Consider the following 18,472-nt stretch of genomic DNA (forward strand, 5'->3'; position numbering starts at 1 on the left):
TGGCAAAATAATTATAACAACTATTATTCAACAAATAAAAACTTAGGGATGAACTAGCACACAGAGATCACCTAATCCTTCACCTGCCTCATTTATACTGTTTCAGAAAATGTAAAGAGCCAAAGCAAAAATTTCTGCAGTTTTTGCCAATTTTGGGAACATAACCTCTACAAATGTTATGAGGAACAGCATAATCAGGCATTCTTTATTCTATCAGAAGTCACAGGATATTAATACATCATCCTCAAAAGTGTTCCATTACTTTATATTTTTGCTAACTCTTCAGAGAGAAGAGTTTCACAGTAACGAAAGGTAAGGCTGAAAAGTACTTGGCTAATTCATCAACTGACAGCAATCTTGTATGCTAATGTTCTCTTCTACCTTTTTTATTGCTAATATTATCAAAACCAGAACGCACAAGTTTTGTTCTTCAGAGACCCAAAGTTCACAGCAGTAGCAGTTACAAAATATACTTACCATCAAAAAGATGGAGAGAAAAAAAAAAAAAAAAAAAAAAGAATAGTGCAATACCATTGCTTTCAGTTTTCTTAGAGAATTTAGTAACTTTCAGGAGTATACAGAAGTGGAAGCCAGCACCCCTACTATACTGGACAAGCTGACTGAATCATGTTATTGACAAATTAAGAAAAATCCAGCGTAAAACTAACTCCATTCTTGCTTCCAAGTACTATTACCAGTCCCAAAAATCAGCTGAGCCTTCTGTCTTCTCATTTCCAGCTTAATTTACTCAGACAGTTTACACACATTTGTTTCTGTGTCAAACTAAGAGATAATTTTAACAGCTTTCTCTTTGTCCAGGTATTTATTCCCTTGGTCAACCATATTCTTTCTCAGCCTTCATTTGCTAGGCTGAAAAGGTCAGACTTTTTTTATCTCCTCGTGTACAACAGACTTTACTGATCATCCTAGCTGTCCCTTTCTATATTTCTCTCACAGTCTGACTTCATTTATTCTGCTGCATGGGCAAAGCCTTCAGAGTACTTCTCATGATGCTTCAGCAACAAGCAGTGGCATCACATGGTGTACTAGAATTAATACTTCCTTGGCTTCATAAATTATCCTGCATTCTAGGTTCAAACTGCCTTTCTGTTGATGGTGTCACATCAGTAGCTCAAAGTCATCCTGTGATTTAAGACATGAAAATTTTCTGTAAACTTGTTCCTCAAGTGAGAAACAGTAACAGCCCTGTCAGGCAGGACAGAAATGGTAGGACATGATACAAATGGGATTTGAATATGAGCCACTGAAATGCAGCACGTTCTACTAATGATGCTCAAAAATGATTTTTCAATTGCTTTCACTTTCATTTCATTCTATATGGGAGTAATGAATCTCATAACTGTCCTGGTACATACCAGCATACCAGTTACTTAATAGAGTGTAATAGTGTATAAAATAATTTCAAAAATTTTCTTAACTCTTAACAAAACTAGGCAAGGAAATCTCCCTTAAAATTCTGAAACATAAAATAAACTTCAAATCAACATTAAGTATGAAAACATAGTGAAAATGCTAGTAAAAGTGTTCCTAATACACAGTACGTTAAAAAGCAATTTTACTGTTTTCCCCATGTCTGTAATCAATGAGAAAAAAAACCACGAGCACTAGTGTTAGATCTGTTAATAATATACTTCTTTGCCGAAATGTTAGGCTCTAAAGCTGAAGGTTTCCAACCTCAAAATGAATCTCTTTATGAAAGCACCCAAAAAGTTTACTGAGCATTATTAAGAATGAGACTGGCAGGAAAATACATTGGTTTTTTTCTACATTAAAAACATTCAGAATGGAAACAGTTGCTGTGACCAAAAAACTTCCATAGAATTCCTCCACAGCACCTGGAAAAATAAATGATTTTCTCACTACTGACTTACTTGAACTGCACAGCTAAAGCCTCCTCCTATTCCAAAGCAAAGAAATAATGATGAAGATTGTTACTATGAGGGTATTCACTAACTAAAAAAAGAAGGAAGTCAACACTCATAATGCTGCAGTAGGAGACAGGAGACATAAAAGCAGTATAAAATAATTATCATGTTTACGTTAACATTCTAGATATAAACAAGTAAGGTGTTCACGTGGAAGAACTATATTATATAATTCAAACAATTCTGTTTCAGAGTCATCTTATAATATGTCTTGAACATTTCACGTTTGCTCTATAATAAACCCAGCAAGGGACCATTTAAAATCTGGGACCGTTTAAAATCTGTATCTGCTTCAAAATCCCAGACAGCAGCCTATCAGCAAATGCTTAAGGATTACAAAGCTAACAAGCACATCTAATGACAGAGAACCAGGAAGGAGGTAGGCATCTAATCTCACCAGAGAATGAAACAAACTGCCTAAAACATGGAATGACTGGTTAATTAGCACAGATAAACGCAATCTCAGAAGTATTTGCTAAACAACTCACAAAGTATCATAACTTTATCAGAATTTTAAGGCTCTGTATGATACTCTTAACAGCAAGACTGAATCCAATGCAGGATAACCCAACACTAAGTATTGTTTTGATAGACACACATACAGAATTAGCAGTTCCTAAATTCAACATAAGAATCACATCATCACTGCTGTCTACTAGCTTCTCACATGTATGAAGGGAGTATTAGTAGGAGACCTTCTCTTATACAAACTTTAAAAGAATTTGCTTTTCCCAAGTACACAAAAAATATTGCTAAAAATTAAACAGGGTAAAGTTACAAGAATTGTGAAAGTTGGACTTCAGAATATTACATGAGAGCTCAAATATTGCTGAGAAGGGTTTGTGTGTAGTCACCGAATGATCCACTTCCTAGCGAGTCATATGAAGATGCAGAAGCATCAATAAAACAGAATCAAAAATGATAATGTAAGCATGGAAAAATGTGAATTACACAATGAATTTATGACAAAAACTCAGTCATTTCTAAAATTTGATGACAAGGTTGTATAAAGCAACACAGAAAGGGCAGATCATTTTCAAATTTGTGATTGCAAAAATCTACCCTAAACACACTGCTGTTGTTTCAACACCACTTTCTATCTGTAACTAAGCCAGATATGAACAGAAATTAGATTATATGATACCACCACCGTGGAACAAAGTAAAGAATTTTAAAACGACTTCTTTTGGAGACCTTTAATACTGCTTAAACACCGAAAAAAAAAGTTTGGAAAAAATAGAGAAACTATAACTACATTACTCAGCCTAGGGTAACACGATGGAGGGAATTAGTTTAGGAATCTATTTGCAAATACTAGCAAAAAAATACAAAATAAAAAAACAGTAAGACCTACCAGGTAAATATTGGAGAACAGCTTCTATTATCTCTCTAGAACAACCACAGATCGTTGTATGAATAGCATCAATGGAACAGAAAGTTCTCCTGGATATCTAGGTAAGATTTTCATTTTTTTTCATTGTATAACATGCATCTACTAGCATGTATCTTGGATGAAAGATTTGTTTAATGTCAACCTCAAACTAAGTTATCAAGCAGTGTAACTCTTCTCAATGAAGTCCTCAAAGAACTGAGACTTGGTTCAACACCATTAAAAATTTAATTGAATTAGACAGTGGTAAATTTTGCAGTAGAATTTGCAGAATGCTCTGCAAAAGCAGAGGGGTCACAAATTATGAGAATGATAGAATACAAATATTGCCTTGATTTCCTGGCAAAATTATCACTTTAAAAACACAAACAAACAAAAACCATTTCTTAGAAGCAGTAACATAGCTGATACAGAAAACACAATGAGCTCTATTTGGAACCACACTTATAGGCCATCAATAGAAAACTAAAAAACTGTCAAAATCACAACGTGAGTTCCCAGCAACGTGCTGTGGCAAAGAAAACACTCATGTCATAAAACACGAATTGAGTACTGTCCAATAAAAGCAAGAAACACTCTTGCTGCCTCACAAAGCAATTTTAAGGTTACTGCTCAAATGTTGTTCCCAGTTCTGAAGTCCATACTTTAAGGATATGAAAATATTATTGGCTGGAAAACCAACCTTGTAAGCTTTAAGGTGCTCAACTTAGGCTTTTTTTTTTTTTTTAATAAAAAAAAAAAAAAAAAAGGAAAGACTCCTGGAGGATTTGATCTTGTGGAACGGTGTTTATGAAATAGAGACAATACATAAAAGTTAGACAGTTCTGACAAGATCTTCAACAAATTTAAGCTTCTGGCTTGCAGATATAGGATCAAAATTACCCTGATCATTGTACTAGGAAGTACAGGACCACTTGCACTGCCTTCATGTGATTTTAAACATTTTGCAGCTGTGCATCTTAACACACTTGTTGCAGCTGCAAGAAAGTACAAGAGTACTCATGAATTAATAATCTGATCATAAGGATGTGAATGATAAAAATTCCATCTGGAATACTATTACTTGTTCAGGTAGCTCTGTGCTCCAGCAATATCTGACCACCCAAAAATAACGAAACAATTTTGTGCTCATAGCAATAAGTCAAAACAAATTTTCATCTTACAGAGAAAAAAGGGAAGCAGAAAAATTATTTAAGAAATTTTCTATGATGTAAAAGGTACAAAAAGTAGAACCTAGAGCCTACTCCAACATTTTAGTTGCTACAGAATTCTTCTGCTACCCCCAACCATAAAACAATTTTATGACATTCTGCAGTTCAGACAAAAAATGTCTGTAACATGTTTTGTCTCAGTAAAATAAAACCTCTCTACAGCACTGTTCTTAAATTTTGCAGTGAAAATAACATCTCTTTTTCCCATGACTGGCAGCTGTACTGATCAGTATGTTTATTACATGGTAATAAGAACTGATATTAGGAGGGAAACAGTATAGAGAGGATTACTAGGTAGTAGTCCACATATGAGAAGAAAACTGAAAAATAAAAAATGAAAATGGAAGCAACACTGAATAAAAAAAATAAAATAAGAGTTCATCATGATTCAGTAGGATCAAAGGTTTTTTGTTTATATTTTAAACACTACTGACCAGGATTCACCTATTACTTCCTTGGTCAGAAGTTATAATTCTTACTCTCAAAAAAATCAAAAAACCTAGAATGACCAAAGCTCAAACTTTGAAACTGAGCCTTGACTCAATGCCCAGTTCAGCAGCTCCCATATCTAACTCACACTAGTGTCAAAAATGTCACAAGTCGTACCAAAAACAAAAATGTGAATGTTCACTCTGTTGGAGGTGCTAAGCGTCAGGGAAGTGTGAGTGTTCAAAAATCAAAATGATTTTTCTTTATTTAGTTCCTAAATAGAGAATGTTAGAATCCTATGCTTAACTACTGAGGAGTTTTTTCCACAGAAATACAGAAAATATTTAACCATTGCTTTATATACATAGGACAAAGAAATACATGGCAAAATTATCATTGGCATAAAGATATCCAACAACTTTGACGCCAACAACTTTATAAGCTGAATAGATTGCTGTAGAGCCAAACTCCAATTATTCACTACTACAATACCTCAAAATTCAGAAGTATATGCCATGTCCTCTTCTACACCTCCCCAAAACACTACCAGAAGGAAGTGAAGTCATGGGTATTCCTTACTAGAGAACTGGAAAGACATTTAGAAGAGGGACAAAGTAGCTGCAGAAAAACAAAATAACAGAGTAACTAAGCTAAAAATAAGTTATTAAAATGAACTAGAACTCCATGAAAAATGCTCTTTTGCTCCACTATTATAATGTGAATGTTAATTAAAAATTAATCTTTTTAAAACTGAAATTTTAATAAGAAATATTGCTAAAATATCAAAATTTCAGAGATTTCAAACATCTCTCGAAGCAGAAAAACAGATGCTTAGAGACAATTACAAAGATGTTGGGTTTTTGATTGGTTTTGCTCTGAACTTTCACCCCAAACTATGATCATTTGGGCTGTTTGCTTTATTCCTTTCCAAGAAGTACCATCTCACTATTCAGATTTTGGTCCAGGGCTAAATGAGTCCAGATCTTGAGTAGGACTTTTCACCAGTGTTGCATAATACATACATATGCAGGTTAAGGCTCACAACACTAACTGTCAAGTACCTAGTTATGTAAACATTTAATATCAGACTCTAGGGGTCCTTGGTATCACCATTATATGCATATACTCCCTGCATACTTCAGCTCCCCAGGAAGACAGTAATGATGTAAATATGAGTAAAAAAAAAATTGTGGGGTAGGCAAAAAACAAAATAGCACATAAACACTAATTTTGAAGCCTATGACACTGGGTGTATTCCCCTCATTTTTGCCATTTCTACAACATGCCATTTCAAGTCAATGAAAATTCCTATCTGATGCGTTTTGGAGGCTGGACCTGTTTATGGGTACTACAACACTTTTCCCATGATAAATGGGTGTGCTTATATAGTGTGTATGTACAAAAGTCCTTGAATGTATAAGTGGAACAGCTTATGGTATACAAGGAGAGAACTCTGAACTAGAATTTAGATTCTCCTTTGAGCAGCTCTGAAAAATTTCACAACAAAGGTCAAAGTACATACAAAGGGAAGATCAGCAACTTACTACTAGCTTTATAACGCAGAGGACACAACTGTTCCTATAAAAATTACAGTAGGGACAATTCTGCATGATACCAGCTCAATTCCCCATAAACTGCAATTACAAGTCCTAGTTTAAGTAATTCAAGATCCAATGCCACCTCAGCAGCCCAACACACACTGTGGTACAAATCCCAAGTTCTGAAAGACTGGTGAAACAGATGGGAAATTTAGCAGCAATTCTTCCAAATTAATAAACAGATGTCTAGAATAGATTATACAGGAACACAAAGGAATGAAGTTACAAACATTTTTCAGTTTGGAATAACACACGTGTTTTTAATACCACTAATCTTTAGGTTTCTATCTTTAATTTTTAAGAATTAGTGAGTTGAAAAAGGACAACTTTTAAGTTTTAGACCTCTCATTACATATTTGCTCCATAAGACAGTATATATACAATTATATTCATTTTGGTTATGAGACCTGTTCATTACCACCCTAGATGGAAATTGAATTTTTGTTTTGAACAGAATTAGTCTAGACCGTAACTCTGAAGCAAAGTATTGGTTCCCAGAAACTTGTACTATGCAACTGTGCTAAAACACTGTATGTGATGGACTGTGTTGAAAGGTTGTCTCATTTACCACTGCTAACAGATCTACTAGAAAATATCAACAGCTTCACATGGAACTTCTTCACCTTTTTTTGCTCTCCTACGAAGTGAAATATTTTAGTGAAGAGTAATTATCTCTTACTAGGCTTCTAAGTAGTTAAACGTACATGTTTACTTGGGGTACCTCTGTTCCTGAAAATATTTCTGTATACCTTGGGCTTTGAATCTGGGCATTTCCTTTCCAATTGTTCTTAACTAGCACAATGCAGTAGTTAGGGGTGTTGTGAGTAGATAAGACAGATGGATCTAACAGCAATGATTAAACAATCAAAAAAACAAATTGAAATAGGAGGGTAAGAATCAGCTATAGAGATTGTTATAAAGTTCAGACTTTTAACAAGAGGTGGTTGAAATGAAATATAAATGAAAATAAATTGTGCATTGCTTTTTTTTTTTAATTTCTTTTAAAGATGGAGTGGACTGAGGCATCCACTATTTTCCTCAGTTTAATACTTCAAATGTCAGACTGCTTCTCAAATTCTATTAAATAAAACGTTTCCTCATTCCTTTTCTTGAGAAAGGTTTACCACCTGTGTAACACTTTAACTTGAAATTGTTCCCCTTGAGAATAATAATAGAGCATTTAAAAACAAAACGTACAGAGAAAGTAAAAGATTTATTTCATAGCTAAGAAAAAAAAAAAAAAATTGCTAAGCCAATATAGAGAAAAGGAAGGTTGAAAATCAACTATCTACCACAGCACTACTTCTGAGATAAAATCAGATTGTAACTCACTTCAGGCCCAATGCTCCCTCTGGGTTCATAGGTTACAAATGATTTATAGTCACCACTTTGTACTTAGCATTCTGGCTTTTCCCATATTGGTAAATACTTTATAATCAAAGCACCATCATAGTTCAGAAATACCTTTGTTAAAATGACTTAACACAACTCAGATTGTTTTAGATCAAAAGCAAACTTAAAACATCCCTCTACTTCTTCACAGGAGGTAAAAAGGCTCTGTCTATGTGGCGCCTGTATGCCCGTTCTTCCACATTAGAAGTGTAAGTCTCCTCTTTCAGGTCACGTCTTCCACATAAAAGTGCTAAACTAATGCCGCTTAATGACAAATTAATGTCCATGAATAAAAAATACACCTCTAATAGCATAGAGTAATTTGCCATTACAATATCATCATTGGACATGCCCCTGGTTTAATACGATGTATTTAATTCATAACTTAATGAGTGATATATAAAAAGAGAGAGATGAACCCTGCAATTACATTTATGCGAGTCTGTCACCTTATTTGTAAAACCTTAGAGTCATTTACATTCAAATTAGAACAAATGAGTGATTTCACAAAGTGCAGTGATAAATGACCATTGCTGCACAAGACAGAACTGTATTTCCTGTGAAAACATTAACAGTTTCCTATTATTTGTTAAAAATTACAATGCATATTGCCCAGTGTTGTGTGAATAATGACTTTTTTACTGATTAGGTCAGAAGACTAATACGGAGTAAAAATAAATGATTTTTCTTTTCATTTTTCCCGATTTCTGCACTCACAGCTCTGCAGGCGCTGCTGCGGACTCACAGTGCCACCTGCTGCCCAGGCGGGCTGCTAGGACCCTCTGCCAGCTGAGTGCAGCAATTCGACCTTTTGGTGTCACCTCTCACAATCAAACACATTTTCCTGCCAGATTGATCACTGTGCATGCTGGCGATAGCACCAGCAGACAAGGGGAGCTGCACTACCCTGGTACAAACCATGCAATTTTCTGGTTCGTGCATCTCAACTGCCCCAGTTGGTATGGAGAATTAAAAGCAAGAGAGAATGGGGAGAGAGGGAAGGCATAAAACATTGGTATTGATCAGATGGTAATAAAACCAAAGAACTCCATACATTAAACATTCTGGAATTCATCAGCCTCTCTTCTCAGCTCTCTAAAACCAGGAGCACGCTCTTAGAATGGGGGCCTTTCAGGGGCTGGGAGACAGGTCACACAGAGTAGGCCACGTAGGCCAGGGAACGATGTGAGAATGGCAACAAGGGAAACAGCAAAGCAATTGAGATTCTTTGGTACCATTTAAAACACAAATCAAAGCTGTTCTGCCATCCTAACAGACATTTTCTTAGAAAAGAAGGAGCAGTACCTGCCTCCTCCCAACTTGTCAGCTGTCCTGTGAGCTGATGCAGCCCACTACAGACAAACGGATTTTTAACCTTATAGCAGCAGTTAACCTAGAAACCCCAACACCATTTTTCACACATCCATTAGCAGCTGCTGTTCAGCTTTACCAACCAATACTCCCCTAGGAAAAGCAGAACATACACACAAAGCTGGAGGGCTGCTGACCACACTGGCACCATGTTCTCCTAACAGGTCTCCATGAGCACAACATCCCCTTTCGCGTCACAGCTAATCAGCAGCATGTGGACCATGGAAAGAAAGGGATTCAGACGAATTGGGTATACCATTTTTACTTTCCTCACTGAAACCAACTGAAAAAAAGGAGGAAAAAAACACTGTATTTCCTGAGTCCCATTCTAAGTTGGAATCCTCAGTGGTGTGTTCACATTTCACATATGCAAACTCATATCTCTGTAATAATGTCTAGGTAGACTAAGTAAGAGAGAAAGGAGCTGAATTCCACAAGTTATTTTTGAGCTCTGTGCAAGAGCTTTCCTAATGACTGTCAACAGCTCAAGTGACTACAACTGACAAAACACGCACCTTCAAGAAGCAGGCCAGCACAGCAAGAACAGGTCACGTAACACAGAAAACCAACAAAACTTGAGGACGTTTCTGTTTATTTTGTATTATTTACAAACATTCTGTTTATTTTGTATACTTGGTATGGCAAGACCATTCCTACTCAAGTAGGATGATGTTGACTATATATAAAACACCACTCTAATTCTGTGTGTGTACACAGATTTAAAAAAAACAGTATCAATTTTTTCTTTTTTTAAAGCCACAAAAATAACCACAAGCCTTAGATGCTAGATGATCTTCAGATTTTTTTTCACCTTTAATTTGCTGTATATATATATAAAAAAAAAAAAAACAATCTAAAATCACAACTGAGCTGGGGCTTTTTGCAATACAAAGGTGATGCTCTCAAAATCTGGTGTAAGAATTGACTCATCTCTGAAGGACTGTATCTTATTGAAAGTTGGGATTGTGCTGCTGGCACAGCTCTAAGTAGAGAATTTGGGTTTAAAAGAAGTAAATAGCTTATGAAGCTCTGGATCCCACCACAAAGCTAAATCAAACACAATCCTTGCAGATTCTCTTGTAAGCTTGCTCCTTTTAAAAACAGTAACAAACACAATCAATATGTAAACACATCAAAAAAAGTTTAAAATTACTTGAAGAAAACATCTAGATCATTAGATGTGCATGCAAAAGGAAGACAAATTTGTTTTATAAGCCTAGATGTACAAATCTTAGTAAAAGTTAAAAATCAAACATCCCTAATCCAAGACAATTTACCTCCTTCCATTATTGCAAAAAATTATTCCAGGAGGTCTTATTTTATCATCTGTGAGCTCATTAAATTGATCTAATTTATGCATTCCAGGCCTGATACAGCTGTCTACTTTTGTGTACAAAAATCCAAAACACCACTGCATGAAGTAGACTCCAAGACAAATCCAATTATCTGCTGTTGTACAGTACTTTCCCTCCCCCCCCCCCCAATTATTTATTTTATTCACTCATTTAAAGTGTTATATTCAGCTTAAATTACCCCTCTTTACAGATCTTAAGACTGACATTAGTAGTAGCTGGAAAGTTGCTGCGCCAGAGTCCTATCTACTGTAACGAAGTTTCTAAGAGGCAGCCTGGTATGTTTATTATAACTATCCATGATCAATCATATCATATCCTGCTTCTTAGATTAAAACTAGTGCATTGATTTAGACAGTTCTGTACCCTCTTCCGCACTTATCACCCTATTATTTTGAATGAATTCAGGGAGTATACAGAACTCCGCTGAAGACAATAAAGACCTGTTCTTCAGAAAATTAAAAAAAATAAATAAAATTAAATTTAAAATTTCAGATCTGGAAATCCATACTTCTCAAGTCTCTAAATATCAGTGAAAATAAGCCTCTGGTTTAAAAACCAGTTACTAAAGCTATATCCGTATAAGACTGAGTCAATGTTATTTAGTAGGAGGAAATTCCATGAGAGAACTAATATCCTCAATAGCATTCCTTCCTTACTAAGGCTCTTAGGCTGTTGAAATAATGTGTAGTTTGTGGTTCTCTTTGGTACTGAATATGTAAACAGCTGAGGAAGAAGATGAATCTTCTTACATCTACAATATGCTATAAAACTCGGGCACATTTCTGAAACATTTATATGTTCTGAATAAATCTTTTGTAACATATATTCTGCTGAATAAGAAAAAAGTTGCCAAGCACCCTTCAGAAAAACATTAAAATCTTTAAATACAAAATAGGTAAATCTTTAAATCTTTAAATACAAAATACAAACACACTACCTACTACCAACACTCTGCAGCTCTAAGAAGTCCTTTCTCAGATTTCCATCTACACATCCAAAGCCTCCCACTAGCTTTCTCTTGTATAGTAGGACAGATTATGAACCCCCCAAACTTAAAAGCATTAAACGTTTAAAAGGAAACACAGATAATACTCTCCCATTATATATCAATAAACATCTACCTGCTGGTGCAGCTTTCTACCTTAGACTTCTTGGATAAAGCCAACACTGGCAATTGATTTGAGCTGGAAGAAGAACGAGAATCTTACAGAGCTGGATGTATACTACACAAGCAAATGATGCATGCTTGACCCATGGATTTAAGAATAAATCAAGATATATACAGAGTTCATGTCTTCAGCTTAGCTTTCTCACACCTACATAGCAACAATACAACAGCTAAGAGCAATCAAGCTGCCTTACCGTTTGTTTAGGTTGAGATGGATGCGTGAGATCTCAAGCCTTGCTTCACTGTTTAAAGTACTTGAGAATTATGCAGACATCAAGATAGGAGAGATTCATGAATATATATGTATTTCAGCTAAAATACAGCAGCATGCTTCAAAAAGTCTCTCTATATAAAACAAGCTAAAAACAAAAACCCTCAAACAGCAGAAGCTGAGGAACAAAGCCATTTCAAAATATGACACTTCTAGAGTGAAAGACTGCACAGCTTAAGTCTGGAATTATGACCTACGCTAAGGAATGCTTAGGCACTTCTTTGGTTTGCAACATAGAAAATTTGAATTAGAATTATTTTAAAAAGTGAATTATCAACCCAAAATCAGTGAAACATTTTTCAATGAGAAAAAAAAAAATAAACAACCAACAGTAGATGCTACAGAGCATCTGATAGTGTGAAGTCCATAAATGATAAAGCACACTTAAAGAACAAGGGACACTGTCAGAAACCTCCATAGTGTCACTCTGTCATAAATGTGATGTGAGTAGTACCTAACTGGGGGCATGAGATAAGACTATTCCTCTCTTTGTCTTCCCTTTGATCTAAAACACTTTGTAATAATATCATATTCATTGTTTGAGCCATTTGTTACAGAAATCTTTTTGAGCCTTATTAATAAGTTAAATGAAATGTTTTCAGCTGACTGGTCTATAGGAAAAAGAACATATCTTAAATTCATGTTTTTTTTTTTTTTTTCCTGAGAAAACTATGAAGAAGTCTCTTAAAGAGATCAGTGAAAAGTCAATGCAGGCTCAAAATACATCTGTCACTGTGCACTGCAAATCATATTTGACAGGATAAATTACATTAATTAGATCAGTACAGTCTTCTTTGGTACCTCACAAACTATAGACACACTTGGTACAACTATGGAACAAGCATATCATATTCATAGCCAAATATAATCCTTATTGCTATCTATGAAATACCAGCACCAGGTAAGCATCAAGAAGAGATTCAAAATACCCTGAACTCCAAAAACGTTATATATTTTTGGATATCTATAGAAAACAAAGAGTGCAAAAAGCTCAAATAGCAACAGCATCTGTTCAGGCTGGTCTGTTCCAGAAAACTGAAGACACTCCTAACAAGTTAAAACTTTGCATCATCATTCCACAACAATAATAAATGACAGCTAGATCCCACTTATTATATTACCTGAATTTATTGTAACTATGCTAAACTAAGTTCATGGTAATTGAACAACAGAAAGCAGCAAAAATAAAAATCACTGTTATAGCAAAGAACTCTACAGCATCCCAAGACTCAAAAAACATCAGAAAGAAGAGGCCAGAATTATTCCCTTCCCAGCAAATGTACCAAAGCATAGAAGTCATGTGTGACAAGAGATACCAGTTCCCAAACCCAGAAAGAATAAGCATTTTAAGAAATCACTCTAACTATACTGACTTTACTTTTAGATCGTTCTAAAATAAAGCAACAGATATTTTTTCAAGTCACTAAACTCTTTGTCGAGCAAGCAGATATTTGATAGAAGTAATTTAGACACTGTAAGATGTCACACTCCATGCACAGGACTTTGTTGACCTCTGCTAAAAAGCTTACATGACAAGTCAAGGTTGATTACTTGCACAGACTGTACCTCTGCAGAGCAAACAAAGCAGATAAATCATTACTCTGATCTTTCCAGACCACAAATCTCTCAATGGGTATAACTTGTTCAGGTAAACCTGATAAATAAATACACTGGAAAGAGTAAAATGCAGTCGAGAACCTTAGATGATGTAAACTACAGTCATCCCACAGATGTCTATGCTAATTCAAAATCTTAAAACGAGACCAATTGAAAAACATTTTAACTGTCTCCCAATATATATTCTACACCTACAACGCTGTAAAGCAATGGAAAATACAGCAATGATAGTGGAGTAGCAAAGTCCTAGGCTACAGTGAGGACAATCTCAAAGGCAGCAGCTGTGGACACAGAGACAAAGGAAAAAATCTGCTTACCCCTGGAAGGCCTCAGGTAGATAGGGATCTCCAGCAATATACCCTTGCCTCCACTGCCAACCCTTGATGAGGTCTGAGGCTTCCAGTCACTCCAGAGCATTGCATACACCTGAACTCCCCTGGGTTAGCCCTGCCTTTCCACCAGGTGCTCAATCACTGTTTCAAGCCATGACAGCATTTCCAGCACAGTACCTTACACCCTACCATTCCTTCCTTCCTTCCTTATTCCTTACCTCCTTTACAGAAAATCTTGATACTGGGTCCAGCTACCTTTTGATTTTCACATCAGTATAGCTCCAGTTACTTTACCTGGCACATACTACTCAGAGTACAACGGACCTCTTTCATCTTATCTAAGTAACAACATATGGACAATCATCTCTACAGGATCTTTTATGGTTTATTAATAACAGATTAATTTGGTAGCAATTGTTTTCCATATTTTTTATTGTTATGTTTTGCTTGCTTTATTTTTTAGTTCATTAGCAGTCTGATCCTAAATGTTTGACTATGGCTTACACATCAATGACTACGTAAAAAACACTGTTAATTCTATAGCGATATTCCACTCCACTGATATCAGGATCAAAAAGTATTAAGGAAGTGCTAAAGGAAGAGCTACTGTTATCAGAGGCTATTTCACACAAATCTTTATGCTAACTTATTTCATGACCTAAACTGGGCAAGTACCTATTCCTTTCTTACCATCTTCTCATGTCCCTACTTCACCTGCACTACAACATTCAGCTCCTTCCCTACTCTTTACTATTTTTCTAACTTCTTTACTGCAGTGATCTCCTTGGTCCAATTTCTGACAAGGAGTATGTGAGCAGCAAAGACATGAATAATTTTGTTATGGGGAGAATTAAGTATACAGTATGACTACAGTATTGATTTTTCATTATCTTCCTTCTCATTATAATAACCACTTCGCATGCCTGCTTAACAACTGTTAGGCTAAGTGGTTTGGTGGCTCATATTTTTTGTTTCTTAAATGACCATCTATCCCGTTACATTCCACATTGATTTTCTCAGAAAATTTCAATCTTTCCCCAGTTCTGAAAGCAAAACTGAAAATAAATAAATAAATAAATAAAAAATTGCAGTCCTTTACCAGCTACTCTAATTTCCTAATCATTTTATAATGCACAGATTAATACTGAGTGTCTTAACTTATATTTTGAAGGCTTCCATGAGGCTACATTCAAACAGGCTCTCCATAAGACACAGAGCCTTCAAGTACATCCTGAGGCATGGGATCCTGCATGCCTGTGGTACTCAGCAGCTCACTGTGCTACCAAGCACACTTGACGGATTTCAAAGTTCTGCTGGTGAAAAGCAAAGGCATAGAGAAAGCACAGTGCTGATGTGTACTTCCATGCCCAACTGTTGCACAGGTACAGCATACCCATCCATTTCAGAAATGAATAATGAAAGATTACAGAGAAAAGTAAATAGTTTAGTAGGAGTATTATTACCATTTTTTTAATAATACTTTTCACGGCTACACATTAAAGTTATGTTCTTGCAACCATCATGAGCTATCTCCTATGCAAGCCAATCACATAAAATTATTTTACTAGATTCAGGATTTTTGCCTCATAATGACAGACCTAATGTGGATATTATTATTAGCATTACAGGTATGAGACAAAGTGATAAAAAAAAGTGCTGCTGTAATATAGCCTTCTCATTAAGTGAGAGGAAGCTGTGCCCTGGAACATGCATCAGTATTCTGTAGCGAATGTTTAATCATCTGAATGCTTCACAATACTCATAATTGCTAACAGGGAAATGCTTAACATTTGGGAAACTACAGAAAAAGAAAGCAAGTCCTCTGGTGAAAGGTGCAATCAAACTCCTGTGTGCTGACACTAATCAATGGACCATCCTTGTTTTGAGGATAAATGGACAAAACATATGGAGGACAAAGCGCCTACCAAAGATTAATATCCATATTACAGAGAATTCAAATCTCCTGAGATCCAATATAGGAGCACTTAAGCTCCAAGAGATATTTTACTAATGCTTTCCTACTGAAATAAGGCTTGGAACAAAAGTTTACCAATCATCAGGAAGATAAATCTCACCTGTATGAGATAATGAGAACATAGACTGAGAAGCTCCAGCAGCTGCAAATGACTCCCAGCTGCTAACACATCCTGTATCACCCCTGGCTCCAAAAGGATCTGTAAAGAAGAAAACAGAGGGTTTGTTATGTAGACAATTTTTTGATGATTCAGATATTTTAGTCTACGTAAAGAACAGAAAGAGTAAAACAAAAGCACACAGAGAAATCTTTGCAGGACAGGAACAGAGGTTTTGGAGTTCAGTTGAGTTACCCAAGGATTTGTAAGCAGATTTTCCTGTAAGAGTTCATAAACAATTCTACCCTCAAATCCTTTAAAATGAAATGCTTGCTATTTATATAAAAGGAGACTTTTCAAAATAATAGAACATATTTTAGTTGTATGCATGCATGCTATTCCTGGTTGTTTCCATATACACTAATAAATCAGACCAATAGAACTGCCTGAGAAATCTTCAGAATTAATATTACTTATTCATGTAAAACTATACAGACTGGAAACACCTCTCCCATTCTGTGTGGTACACTACTTCATAATTTTCCTAGCCTCTCTCTTCATTTTACAGGACTGTGAAAGCACAGAGTGAGCATGCTGCTGGGAAAGTGCCAGAAAGGGCTTAGAAACCATTATCCTGTCACTTCCTCAGATGAAACTCCTACTCATTTCAATTAAAATCACGCACAGGCAGCAGCCAGGATAATTGGACCTCAGCTCCTAGCCTGCTGTCTTGGGGTCAGCTTGTTAGAGCATCCCTCTCAGGACACAAAAAGTCTTTGAGAACACAGACACCGGTCAATCCCTTTTGACAGCATCCACATTACAAACCATCTAAACCAGTAAAATAAAGTGATGTTTCATCCAACAAAAATCAGAAAAAAATGAGAAATATTATTTCTTCAAAGATATCTCATTTATTCCATTTTATGGTTGTTTTATTTCTCCTGGCAACTTTGGTTTTACACCACATGAGGTCAGTCTCTCACTGCTCCAGTGGGAAGTTAAGCTTTTTCAGATCCTTTTTCTTCTGCCTCTGCAATTTAGTTTTGACACACAGTATCACTTAAGCATCTCAAAAGCAGTGGAGTATGGAGGATAGTGAGCAAAAGGTAACATACTGATCTGCAATTTTTGCAGTTAAATTGCTTCTGAGGGAAATTAAGAAATATGTATGCATTTCTTCAAACAAAATAATTCAAGTGACCTCCAACATAATGGATATTTTAGGAAAAAGAAAGAAAAGGATTGATATTTATTTATATCGAGAACTTTCTTAAATTTAGAACAGGTGGTGTATGACATGCTTTAGGTCTGTGCAAATCCCTACATATTTATACAAAGTTTTAGGTGAACATGCATGTAATTTACATGCAGTAAAATGGTTTATATATGTAGCCAAACAGATAAGTAAAGATGTTGATGTAAATGAGAATCAAGTCCAGAAAGATGCAGGGTTTTGGCTGATGCTAATTAGATAGTGATGCATAAGAGGTAGTTCAAGGGAAAGATAGAAAAGGTATCAGTTACAAAACAAAAATATCACCAACAGGTACAGTTAAAAAATTGCGCAGCACCACAAATTATTTTCAAGTGAGAACTCAAGGTCAGACTGACAAAAAAGCTGTTCAGATCTTGCAACACCTTATTCAGACAGCATTTACACTGAGCAACCTCTGTCATCTGAAATGACATTGTTTTGCTTATTAAATGCCAGCCACCAGCTTAGAAGTGTTAAAGATGCAATATAGGAGAAATGGAACACTAAGCAGATTACTGTCTTGTAGGCATAGACAAACTGTAGTTAACTGAAATACCAATGTATTTTAAAGCTACATCAGTCCATTTACAAATAATACTTGTAGCTTTATGAGATGAGAAGTAGGATGAGAGGCAAGGAAGGTGAATCCTTACTTCCTAGAGGTGATCTGCACAAAATCAGCAACAAAGTTAATTTCAAGGTGGCAGAACACATTTTTTTCAGTTTTCATGCATTTCCTACATCGTACAAGATGTATTCCACTGAGATAACATATTCAACATATTTTCCAAGAAAAATGAGGTAAGCCTATTCAGTCTCTTCCCAAACTTCACCTTGAACAGAACTATCTGAATTTTGATTAAATACTCATTTGAGTATTGACAACTATACTAATTCACCATCAGCAAACTGATGTTGGGGACACCCATAAGAAAAGAAAAACAGTAATTAAGAAGGAAAAAAAAATATTACAAGCCCTCCTTCTATTGAAACCAGGGCAATCCACAATTATTCCACACCTCAATTTTTATTAATACAGTTACTAAATTTCTTTTAATCTCC

The 18,472-nt window shown here is 35.6% G+C and overlaps 1 protein-coding gene across 4 annotated transcripts in view; it reads right to left on the minus strand.

Annotated features, from left to right (window-relative positions):
- KLHL32 (kelch like family member 32) overlaps nt 1-18,472 on the minus strand; it is a 119,909-nt gene that overhangs the window by 46,461 nt on the left and 54,976 nt on the right. For all 4 annotated transcript variants that reach the window (XM_085217610.1, XM_085217608.1, XM_085217609.1 and 1 more), the window contains one exon: nt 16,156-16,254. In XM_085217610.1, coding sequence (XP_085073736.1) covers nt 16,156-16,254 — 99 coding nt within the window. The remainder of the gene's footprint in view (nt 1-16,155; nt 16,255-18,472) is intronic.

Source organism: Meleagris gallopavo, chromosome 2, assembly GCF_905368555.1.
Source record: "Meleagris gallopavo chromosome 2, MGAL_WU_HG_1.1, whole genome shotgun sequence".
Lineage (NCBI taxonomy): Eukaryota > Metazoa > Chordata > Aves > Galliformes > Phasianidae > Meleagris > Meleagris gallopavo.